This window comes from Chiloscyllium plagiosum, chromosome 21 (assembly GCF_004010195.1).
Source record: "Chiloscyllium plagiosum isolate BGI_BamShark_2017 chromosome 21, ASM401019v2, whole genome shotgun sequence".
Classification (NCBI taxonomy): domain Eukaryota; kingdom Metazoa; phylum Chordata; class Chondrichthyes; order Orectolobiformes; family Hemiscylliidae; genus Chiloscyllium; species Chiloscyllium plagiosum.
In genome coordinates, this window is record NC_057730.1 from 48,944,011 (window position 1) to 48,955,759 (window position 11,749).

The 11,749-nt window shown below is 41.2% G+C and overlaps 1 protein-coding gene across 4 annotated transcripts in view; it reads left to right on the top strand.

Annotated features, from left to right (window-relative positions):
• The window catches only part of LOC122560846 (activating transcription factor 7-interacting protein 2-like), an 84,740-nt gene that overhangs the window by 61,040 nt on the left and 11,951 nt on the right, over positions 1-11,749 (top strand). For all 4 annotated transcript variants that reach the window (XM_043712002.1, XM_043712003.1, XM_043712004.1 and 1 more), the window contains 2 exons: positions 5,804-5,901; positions 10,884-10,975. In XM_043712002.1, coding sequence (XP_043567937.1) covers positions 5,804-5,901; positions 10,884-10,975 — 190 coding nt within the window. The remainder of the gene's footprint in view (positions 1-5,803; positions 5,902-10,883; positions 10,976-11,749) is intronic.

Sequence of the window (11,749 nt, forward strand, 5' to 3'; positions counted from 1 at the left end):
CGTTTAATTTTGCTTTCTGTATGCTATTCCTTTCTTTGAAATGTATAGAATCCAGTAGTCTCCAAGGATATGCATGTGGAATAATCATCTAGAGGTAAAAATGAAAATTATACTATGTTTTGAACACTAAAGTGCAGATTCTGTACTTAAGCTACTGCAAAATGTTTTGTTTTAAAAGCTCTATATACAGCATCATAGTTTAAATTGATTTTGATTCTTCTGATTTTTAAAAATAATGACGTTGTATACATTGGGTGGAATATCATAGGTGGTCTCAGCAATATGAGCTATGGTGAGATTTGTGGCAGAATCAAGTGAGAAGTCCAGTGAGGCCAATCTTGATGCCAGGAGCATCTCAGCCCATCTTTTAGGCTTTTCACAGGCAGTGTGCCTGGCAAGTTTCTCACTAGTCAGTGGCTAAGGGGGAATTACTGCTTGCTAAATGTCTTCTTGACAGCTCAACTTGCCTCATTATTATTCATCTTTTTCTCTTGCCAAGCTTACCAAGCAAGCTTAATATTTCAAAAGTTCAACATGCAAACGACTCTGTTGGAATCAGCCCACCACTTGCTTCAAATGACCACTGTGTTGCATTTGATCAGTCTGCAGTTCGGGGCATGATGCACCGGCAACAGGTGCACACACCTCTAATCCCCAGATATTAGCATCTGTCAACCCAGAATGATCAATATGGCAAATGGCGCCATAAGTGGCAACTTTTAAACTTTTCACTTTACTAATGTGAGTACATGACAATAAAGCTTATTCAATTCTCCAAGACCTTGCAGGCCACCCAGGAAGCACAGACTTGCATTGCAAGGTGCAACAGTAACTAGCGTTAAAAGGCTACAACAGAGACACTTTGCATGTATAACATAGCCATACATTCCAAGGATTGAGAAAGACTGTTTGTTTGCTCTCTGTGAGTTTGCTTACTTAGTCCAACTTGCATGCTCATCCATTCCTTGCATTGCCTTACCATGCCGTATGTGTAAACGCATTGGCATTTCAGCTTCTGTATTTAGCTGCTGTTTTGCACAGACACACAGGCTGCTTGCTATGGTTGTTAGTAAGGATCTGAGGGGCGTTGGGGGCTGAGGGGTACAAATCTTGCTGAACAGCACACCATGGATAACTCTAACACCTATAGCATGAGCTTGTATGTCAAATGCATTGTGCATTCATTCAACCAAATGCCCATGACAGAATAATGAGGATTAGTCCTGAGTCCGCTCAAGGAGGGGCCACTGTTGGTCAGAAGGTCCTGGTACTGTCAGTCACAGGCACAATTCACAGTTCAGGGGTTTTGCCATGATCAGTCAGCTACTTGGGACACTCCCACAGTCAGGGCATCTATCCTAGTAGTCTGAGAGGTGTTCAGTGGCCAGTCCTATAGGGCTAGCATAGGCAGGGAAGGGAATCCCATATTGTCATTTGAGGAGCTACAAACAGAGTGGTCAGGGGTCAGGTCTGTCACTTATGTGGCTGCATACTGAAGTTGATCAGAGATCTGGATTGAATACAGTGATGGGTGTCTATCCATTTTTCCACTTTTGAGAAGGGTTCAAGAGGTGACCTGTAGAAACAACAGGAAGATTACTGCTGGAAAAAGTGAAGGATGTCCATGGAGTCATACAGCATGGAAACAGACCCTTCAGTCCAGCCAGTCCATGCCAAGCATAATCCCAAACTAAACTAGTCTCACCTACCTGCTCATAGCCCATATCCTGACAAACCTTTCCTATTCGTGTACTTAGACAAATGTTGCAACTGTACCCACATCCACCACTTCCTCAGGAAGTTCATTCTACACGCAAACCGCCCTCCGTGTAAAAACGTTATCCCTCATATCGTTTTTAAGTCTTTCTCCTTACCTTTTAAAAATGTGTCCCCTATCCTAGGGAAAAGACAACTGCCATTAACTTCATCTGTACCCCTCATTCTTTTATGAATTTCTATAAGGTCGCCTCTCAACCTCCTATGCTCCAGTGAAAAAAGTCCCAGTTTATCCAGTCCTTCTCTATAACTCAAACCATCCAATCCCAGCAACACCCTAGTAAATCTCTTCTGAACCCTCTGCAGCCAATTAACATCCTTCCTATAACTGGGCGACCAGAACTGGACATAGTATTCCTGATGAAGGGCTTTTGCCCGAAACATCGATTTTACTGCTCCTCTGATGCTGCCTGAACTGCTGTGCTCTTCCAGCACCACTAATCCAGAATCTGGTTTCCAGCATCTGCAGTCATTGTTTTTACCACAGTATTCAGAAGAGGCCTCACCAATATCCAATACACCTCAACATGGCTTCCCAACTCCCACACTCCAAAGACTGAGCAACTAAGGCAAAAGTGTCAAATGACTTTTTAACCATCCTGTTCTATATGTGATGCAAACTTCAAAGAATGATGTAGCTGACCCCCTAGGTCCCCCTGTTCTATAACACTACCCAAGACCCTGCCATTAATTGTATAAGCCCAACCCTTGTTTGTTGTGCCACAATGCAATACCTCGTATTTATCCAGATTGAACTCCATCTGCCATTTTTCAGTCCGTTTACCAGTTTGATCAAGATCCCGTTGTGATCTTAGAAACTTTCTTCACTGTGTACTATGCCACCAATTTTAGTGTCATACACAAATTTACTAACCACGTCTTCTATATTCTCATCCAAATAATTTATATAAGTGACAAACAAAAGAGGACCCAGAACCAATCCCTGTGAAACATATCTGTTGACAGGCCTTCAGTCCGAAAAGCTACCGTCCACCACCACTCTGTCTCCTGCCATTAAGCCAATTTTGTATCCAACTGACAAGCTTACTCTGAATCCAGTGTGACCAAACTTTACTTGTTAGTGTACCATGTGGAATCTTGTCAAAGGCTTTACTAAAGTCCACGTAACCAGTGTCTACGGCTCAAGGCTAAGGGATACAAAACTGAGGCATTTACAGAGTCGGGCACAACGATGGTGATGTAGTGGGGTATACTGAGGAATAGGCAAAAGTGAAGACTGCAGATGCTGGAAACCAGAGTCTAGATTAGCATAGTGCTGAAAAAGCACAGCAGGTCAGGCAGTATCCGAGGAACAGGAAAATCGCCGTTTCGGGCAAAAGCGCTTCATCAGGAATCGGGGCATGGACTCTCCAGGGTGGAGAGATAAATAGCGGGGGGGTTGCTGGGGAGAAGATAGCAAAGAGTACAATAGGTGAATGGGGATGGGGATGGAGGTGATAGGTCAGAAAGGAGGTTGGAGCGAATAGGTGGGAAGGGAGATTGGCAGGTAGGACAGGTCATGAGGACGGTGCGGAGCTGTAAGTTAGGAACTGGGGTAAGGTGGGGGGAGGGGAAATGAGGAGTGAAGTCTACATTGATGCCCTGGGGTTGAAGTGTTTCAAGGCAGAAAATGAGACGTTCTTCCTCCAGGCGTCGGGTGGTGAGGAAGCGGTGGAGTGGGAGGGGAAGTTGAAATGTTGGACCACGGGGCGGTGGGGTTGATTGGTGCGGGTGTCCCGGAGATGTTCCCTAATGTGCTCTGCAAGGAGGTGTCCAGTTTCCCCAATGTAGAGGAGACTGCATTGGAAGCAACGGATACAATAAATGACATTGGTGGATGTGCAGGTGAAACTTTGATGAATGTGGAAGGCTCCTTTGGGGCCTTGGATGGAGGTGAGGGAGGAGGTGTGGGCGCAGGTTTTGCAATTCCTGCATTGGCAGGGAAGGTGCCAGAACGGGTGGGTGGGTTGTTGGGGGGCGTGGACCTGACCAGGTAGTCTTGGAACATGCTGAGGCATATGCAACTGCATCTGAGGGCACAGTGGGCTAAGGGGAGGTGGCAGTGGCTACCATTCTAATCTCCACAGGGGAATACAGCGAAGCAGGGTGAGCTTCATTAGGTGTAATGCTGAGGGTCCGAAGGATTGTTATAAGCCAAGTTCAGTGTATTGAATGGAAATAGGCTATTGGGTATTGCGAGTTCAAAGGAGACATGGAGACTTTGGTGGGGACCTCTAGCAGCAGGCAACCGGGCAGGGCCCAGTGCTGACGGTGGCCACCGCAAGCTGGAGTCCCTTTCCTGGGATCATAATTCTGACTGTGGCAAGAACTTTTGCATAAGGTGAGTGAGAGAATAAAAGGAAGTTAACATCATCAGAGTTAAATGAGGCAAATTTAGTGTGAGAAAACTCACTTTGTGTGACAGAGAGAAACCTTCCATGAAAGTAGCCAAAAATGATACTTAGCCACTCTAATAAGATTCAACCCAATATAGTTATATGGAATTCAGCCTGCGGTTCACATGATGTTGAGGACATTTTTTTTTGTCAGATCCTTCTCCCTCTGAGGCCTCTTCTGTGACACACTTTTTGCCTGAGTGAAACCATTCTACCTCTCCAACTACCCTGCTCACTGCCCATCCTCACCATCACTACCTGCTGCTAGAGCTATCAACTGCCCTGTTTATTGCCCTCCCTCATCATAACCCCCTGCTGCTATAGGTTCCAGCTGCCCTGCTCTATGCTCTCCCTCACTCACCACCTGCCACTGAAGACTGCTTTATTTAGATTGACCAGGCTCCATCGAAAGTGAGGTCAGTCTGCAAGGCGCTGCAGAGACCCTGCACTGACCAACTTCTGCCATTAGATAAATCCCTTTAGAACAAGTTCAGAGCTACAATTAGTTGAAGGGAATGGCTTCAGTCTTGAAGTTAGCAGCCTAAGTTAAGGATAGAAGAAGACATGGTCCAGATGAGGGCAAAGGGAGACTAGGCTGGGGCAAGAGCAGAGGGAGACAATGTCAGGCGAAAGAGGAAACAAATAGGACTGTGGGGGAGGATGGACTCCAGGAACAAGACTGAGGACAAGGAGGGTAAAAACCCTTAAGCTGAAAGCACTAAAATAATTTGAAGAAACAAGCCTTAAAAATAAAATGTGTTAAGACAAAGTGGCATTGAGTGGGGCAAATTAAAGCAAGGATTTGCTGTATATTTGTAGTGGTTGACCTAGCAATTTAATCATGGCAACCTTCAGGAAAGTTAGATCTAGAAGAGGTTGTAACTATCTTCTCCTTTAAAAGAACTGTTGCAGACAGCTGTGATAAAGGTTGGTTTTAAAAATAACTTTTTGAAAATGAAACCAGGAGTTCCCTTCCTGACTCCACTTAATAAGGCCAGGTCATTACTTGCTACATTACTCAGCACCTCACCTGCAATCCATTCCATCCCATGCCCTTCAATAATTTCTTACTAATCATCCTCACTTCATCTTTAATCGCTTTCTAATACTCCCAGTAATGCTACCTGTCTTATTTAAATACATTTTCTAAGTTTGTATAGTTGCCAAATTAACATGCGATCAAGTGTTGTACTTTACGTGGAAGCAATTAAAGATTGTGCTCGTTATTGTGTCATATTATACAAAAGTTAGTCTTGCATGTAAAGCTTTGTGCAATAAAACAAAGTAAAATTGGAAACATTTTAAAATGGCCAGATGATATACTTTGTCAAATCAGGTTTTGAGAAGATTTGTAGCTCAGGTTGAGATTCTGGATGTAGGTTTGCTCGCTGAGCTGAAAGGTTCATTTCCATTTTGTCACCCTACTAGGTAGCATCTTCAGTGGGCCTCCAGATGAAGCACTGCTGATAATTCCTGATTTCTATTTATATATATTTGGGTTTCTTTGGGTTGGTGATGTCATTTTCTGTGGTGACATCCAGAACTTTGTCAAATTTCCACCTAAATGGCAAAAATAAGGATTTAATCTAATAGCTCACTAATGGCTTTCTTTTTCAACTATCTTTTCTCAGAACTTCAAATTTTGTACCTGAGGATGCTGAGATTGCATGGAATATTCCACTACCAAAGAACTTGGATACTGTAACTCCATCAAGTACACATTACAGTGGTAACTAACTTAAATATCAAGGAGATGGAATTTACTAGACTTGTAGTCCAATATCTGAAATTGTAGACAACATCCCATCAATTTACTTCCATGCATGCTACTGAGTTCTCGATCTTGAGTCACGATGTGACAAAAGTAGTAAGTGGAGTTTCACCTCCCCCACCCACTCCACCATGAAAAGAAAGATAATTTTGTAATCAAAACTGGAAAAGTAGGTGGGGGGGGACGGAAAAGAAGAATTATTTTTCTGCAAGGTGTCCATTGATCTTTCCCATTTAAGATATATGCTAAAGTTATAATCTATGAAAGCTACTGCAGGAGAATGGGAGAGCCCCTTTGGAAATTGTTTGGACGTTCTCTCTTCACCTAAAATAGAATTGATTTAATCTTTCGCATATGGTGAGATTCTACCCTTACAAGGCCGCCTAGGGAGATGCTAAGTAAATATAAATTAAAGTAAGACAAAGTGAACGTACAATGTCATTGTACACCTGCAGAAAATTACTGAAAGTTCCAATCGTATGGGAATTGGTCATTTTTTTGAACATTGTTAGAGAACATCTATTGAGATGGCAATTTAAGACAAATAAGTTTTCAAAATTGAAGACATTGATAAGACCTCGTCCTCTTGTTTTTTTATAAATCAGAATAAATGTTGTACTCCATAGATAATGGAACAAGATTTAATTTAGCTAATTTAATTCATTTTATGTATTGGTGTCATACTTAATATGCTAGATTATAATATAGTTGTCTCATTTTGATCAAAATAGCTGAATTTGTTATCAGCAAAGAGAACTTATGTCCACTGACTTTTAAAACAATTCACTTCAATACCTTCAACTCTACATCAATAATGTGATAGGCAATCCAGTTTTTGCAGTGAAAAATTCTTTTGAAGTCATCCCCAGAGATTTTCTAGTTCAATAAACTGGCTTAGTCAATGAAAACAACTTTTTGCATTCAGTCTCTAGATGTAGGTACTGCTGGCTGGGCTGTGTTTATAGTCGAGACTGTGGTGCTAGAAAAGCACAGCAGGTCAGGCAGTATCCGAGGAGCAGGAAAATCGACGTTTCGGGTAAAGGCCTTTCATCAGGAATCATTCCTAATGAAAGGCTTTTGCCCGAAACGTTGAATTTCCTACTCTTTGGATGCTGCCTGACCTGCTGTGCTTTTCCAGCACCACACTCTCAACTCTAATCTCTAGCATCTGCAGTCCTCACTTTTTCGCCCTGGGCTGTGTTTATAGTCCATCCCTCCAACAGACCCCACCACCAGGGATATATTTCCCTCCCCTCCCCTATCAGCGTTCCGAAAAGACCACTCCCTCTGTGACTCCCTCGTCAGGTCCACACCCCCACCAACCCAACCTCCATTCCCGGCACCTTCCCCTGCAACCACAAGAAATGCAAGACTTGCACCTACACCTCCCCCCCTTACTTCCCTCCAAGGCCCCAAGGGATCCTTCCATATCCGCCACAAATTCACCTGCACCTCCACACACATCATTTACTGCATCCGCTGCACCCGATGTGGCCTCCTCTATATTGAGGAGACAGGCCACCTACTTGCGGAACGTTTCAGAGAACGCCTCTGGGACACCCGGACCAACCACCCCATGGCTCAACACTTCAACTCCCCCTCCCACTCCACCAAGCACATGCAGGTCCTTGGACTCCTCCATCGCCGGACCATAACACGACGGCTGGAGGAAGAGCGCCTCATCTTCCGCCTAAGAGCCCTCCAACCACAAGGGATGAACTCAGATTTCTCCAGTTTCCTCATTTCCCCTCCCCCCACCTTGTCTCAATCCCAACCCTCGAACTCAGTACCACCTTCCTAACCTGCAATCTTCTTCCTGACCTCTGTGCCCCCACCTCCACTCCGGCCTATCACCCTCACGTTAACCTCCTTCCACCTATCGCATATCCAACGCCCCTCCCCCAAGTCCCTCCTCCCTACCAATGCACTACTGGCAAGATTCATGAGAGTGATTGGGAGAATTTAAACTAAGTTGGTAGAAGGGCCAACAAATACAAATAGCAAAGAGGCGTAAGATGCATATTGAGATGAACATTTCACACATTGTGGTAGAAAAGGAAAAATTACCACAGTAGATATAAGCAGAACAAGATCTGCCAGGCATACAAAGACAGGTTTGCAATGCTCATAAAATAGAAAATAAGCTTGGTCAGTTACGAGTACAAATACCAGTGAGAAAATATGATATTGTGGCATTAATAGAGACTAGCTTTAAAAAAATGGTTGGGATCTTAATTTACAAGAATACAAAGTTTTCAGAAAAAATAGGGGAGAATGGAATGTTGGAAAGAGCACGTATCCTGAAAGAGTCAAAGATCCATTTGTTTAGCGTTTAAAAAGTATAAAGGGTATGGTCATGCTACCAGGACTATTCTGTGAGATTGAGCAAGAGGAGCAGATGTGCAAAGAAATCAGATGCATAGGAACTTAGTGGCCACGTCAAGAGAACTTTAACTTCCTAAATATTTATTAACATATTTTTAGAGTAAAAGGTGTGGAAGAATAGAAATTTCTGAAATGTGATCAGGAGAATTTTCATGACCAGTGTGTTCTTATTCACCTCTGGAAACTGAGATTTGTGGTGGTTGATTGAAGTCTTTTCAAGGGAACCTTCGGTGAGAGTGATTAGCATATTATTTTAGCAATAGAGAAAAGAAAAGTACAGTCTGAAGTAGGTTAACTTCTAATGAACTGAAACAAAAGATTGACCGTAATAAACTCTTAACAGGGCACTAGATCTTTAATGAAGTGATGTTTCAAATACAAGATAGTTCATTCCTACAAGAGCAGAAGATGAGGGAACCAAAGGTACAGTTCCTTGCATGATGGAAGATCTTTTAAAAATTATGATGAAACCAAATAAGAGTTTGTTAAATTATGCATGTCAAATAATTCTCCATGTGTAAACTAAATCAAATTGAAAATGGAAGTAATGAGGAAAATACAACTGACCAGAGAAAAGGTAAGAGAATGGTGGTTAAGATGAAAGGTAACACAAACATCTTCAACCAACAAGCAAATATAAATAGTAAGTAGTATGAAGACAAAGAGGGTAATGTATGCTTTGGAACAGAGTACAAAGTGTGGATTTATTAATAAGTACTTAGCATCAGTATTTACCAAGGAAACTAAAGCTGATAAAATATCAGTAGAAGTTAATATAATAGAGATAAGGGATAGAGCAAAAATTCAATTTCAGCTTACTGGAAGTACTGTGACTATGCTGAAATTGATTAGTTATCAAGTCTGAAAGGCTTACATTCCGGGTACTTGAAGCCAGTTGGATTGGACTTGGCCAACATGTTTGATATAATTTTCCAATCTTCTCTCAATACTGCGGAGATGCCAGAGAATTGTAGAGCAGCAAGCATGATGCAACCTTTATTGTATAAGGGCAAGGAGATTCCTAGTAACTGGAGGCCAGTTAGTCTAGCATCAATGTAGCATAATGTTTTAGAAACAATAATTATGTGGTGGGGAGGGAGGTGTGGAGAATGCAAAAAGCACTTAGAAAAGTTTGAGCAAGGTAAGGAGAGCCAGGATGGATTTATAAAAAGTAGGTTATGCTTAACTGATTTAATTCAATTTTTGATGAAGTAATATAAAAAATTGATGAAGGGAAAGCAGTTATTGTTCATGTAATCTTAAGTTCTTTGGCATGGTACCATATAAAAGGCTAGTTAATGATTTTGTGAAATAGGATGTTGACTGTCAGTATGGATAAAAGATTGTCTAAAGGACTGAAAACAGGATCATGGCAAATACAGTAGTCCTTTTTCAGTCAAAAGGCTGGTTAACAATGTCCCCTCAGCTCAGTGCTAGGACCTGCTGTTGTTTACATACATGTACGTAAATGACTAGGACATTGGAATACAGAGTGAAATTGCAAAATTTCCTGATGATTCCAAATTTGGTGGTATGGCTGAGTGTGTGTGGATAATGCCAATTGACTGCAACAGAAAATAGACTTGCGAAATGGACAGATATGACAGGAGAAATTTAATGCAGAGAAATGCAAGTTGGTGCAATTTGTGGAAAGGAAATATTGACTGAATAACATAGTTCTAAAGTGTGTGCAGAAACAAGATTTTGTGATTCATGTGAATAGATCTTTGAAGGTGACGTGATCTTTTGAAATAGCAGTGCAGTCTTTTTTTGGAAACCTCTTAAGTACAAAAGCAGGGAAATAGTGCTAACCCTGTAAACCTTGGTTAGACCATAACTAGAGTGTATATTGCTAAATGTAAAAGAAATTGAGTAAAACAATAGCTTAAATTGTATCAATTTTGATCAAAATTTTCATAGCAGTATAAGAATATAAAATCAGTAGCATTATTTAAAAGGGAGCCTGCAGTTGTTGGAAAGCAGAACTAAAAGCAAATCTCTGGTAAAACTCAACAGCTTTGGCAGCATCTATGGTGGAACAATTAACATTTGGAGTTGAATATGATAAATCTTTTGATCTTCAGGCATTCAAAGCAGTGTCATTTTCAGCTGAACTTTTAAACTCCATATCTGTGGAGAAGGAAACAGTCAGATCTGTTGAGTTTTTCCAGAAATTTACATAAATGTTAGGCAGTGTTCTTTTTAAAGTCAACTTAACCACAAGTCTGACCCATAATCTACAGTGCTTATTCTGGACATCTTTCAAATAAAACTTGATGAGTTTAGTAATTACTGCTAATGTTTCTAATATTACTTGTATATCTGATATTATAATGGAGGCATAAAGAACATATTTGTTTAAAATAGAATGTTGCACCAACACAGCTTTTAACTAATAGTTCCAAGATTAAAATTGTTAATATTGAAATATGTATGATTGTGTTTAGGTTTATGGCCTAATTCATTCAGACCGTCTTTAATTTCTCTACTGTCAATAATGTCAATAACATTAAATGTTATGTTTACTCTTGATTTATTTTGGTTTCTGTTACTAGATATTTCAAATGCAACACAAAGCAATAAGGTGTCTCCTGATACTCTGACTTTACAATGTGATGATAAAGGACCAACAGTTGGTGTAGAACAGGTAGGTGAGGAATGCTACTTTGCATTGAATATTTGGTTAAATTACATTAACTTCCAAAAGATTTGCTAGTTGCTTTACACCCTTATCTCTACCCTTTCATGCCACAGACCATTTAAGCCAATGCTTCTTATTCTGTTGATCTGACTGGTAAATGTAATTGGAACAAGGTCAACCTGGTGGATATCATAGAATATGAGTTCCCTTATTGGGGCTGTTAACCTGGTCCAATCAGGGAGTCCTGGATGATAGGAGTGTCAGGGGTTCTGCTGGCTCTGAGCTGGTCAGTGTCATGTACTATGCATATGTAAATAAAAGGTGACTTGGTGACAGGATACCAGACTTCATAGAGTTAGTTCAGTGGCAACGAGAGAAAAATACATCCCTGCAAAGATTTGCTTGCAAGAGTCATTGGGATAAGCATTTCTGGCATCATGCCGTTATTTGGGAAACTTGACTTATTCGATCCTGCTGGCGAAGACGGGTCCCAGTATGTGGAAAGAATGCATTATTTTTTCCAAGCAAATGACATTGAGGCAGATGAAAAGCAATAAATAATTCTCCAGACAGCTTGTGGACTCGCAGTTTTTTCAGTTATTAGGAGCCTAATTTTCAGTGAGGCACCAAATGCTAAAATCTTGAAAGAGTTAATGGATTTGGCTGAGGAATATTCCAACCCAAAACTTCCTGTAATCCTGAGACACTATCGGTTTTACTCAGCAGTTCGAGAACCAGGGTAATCGTGTCAGGATTTTTGACAAGGTTAAGATGATTGGC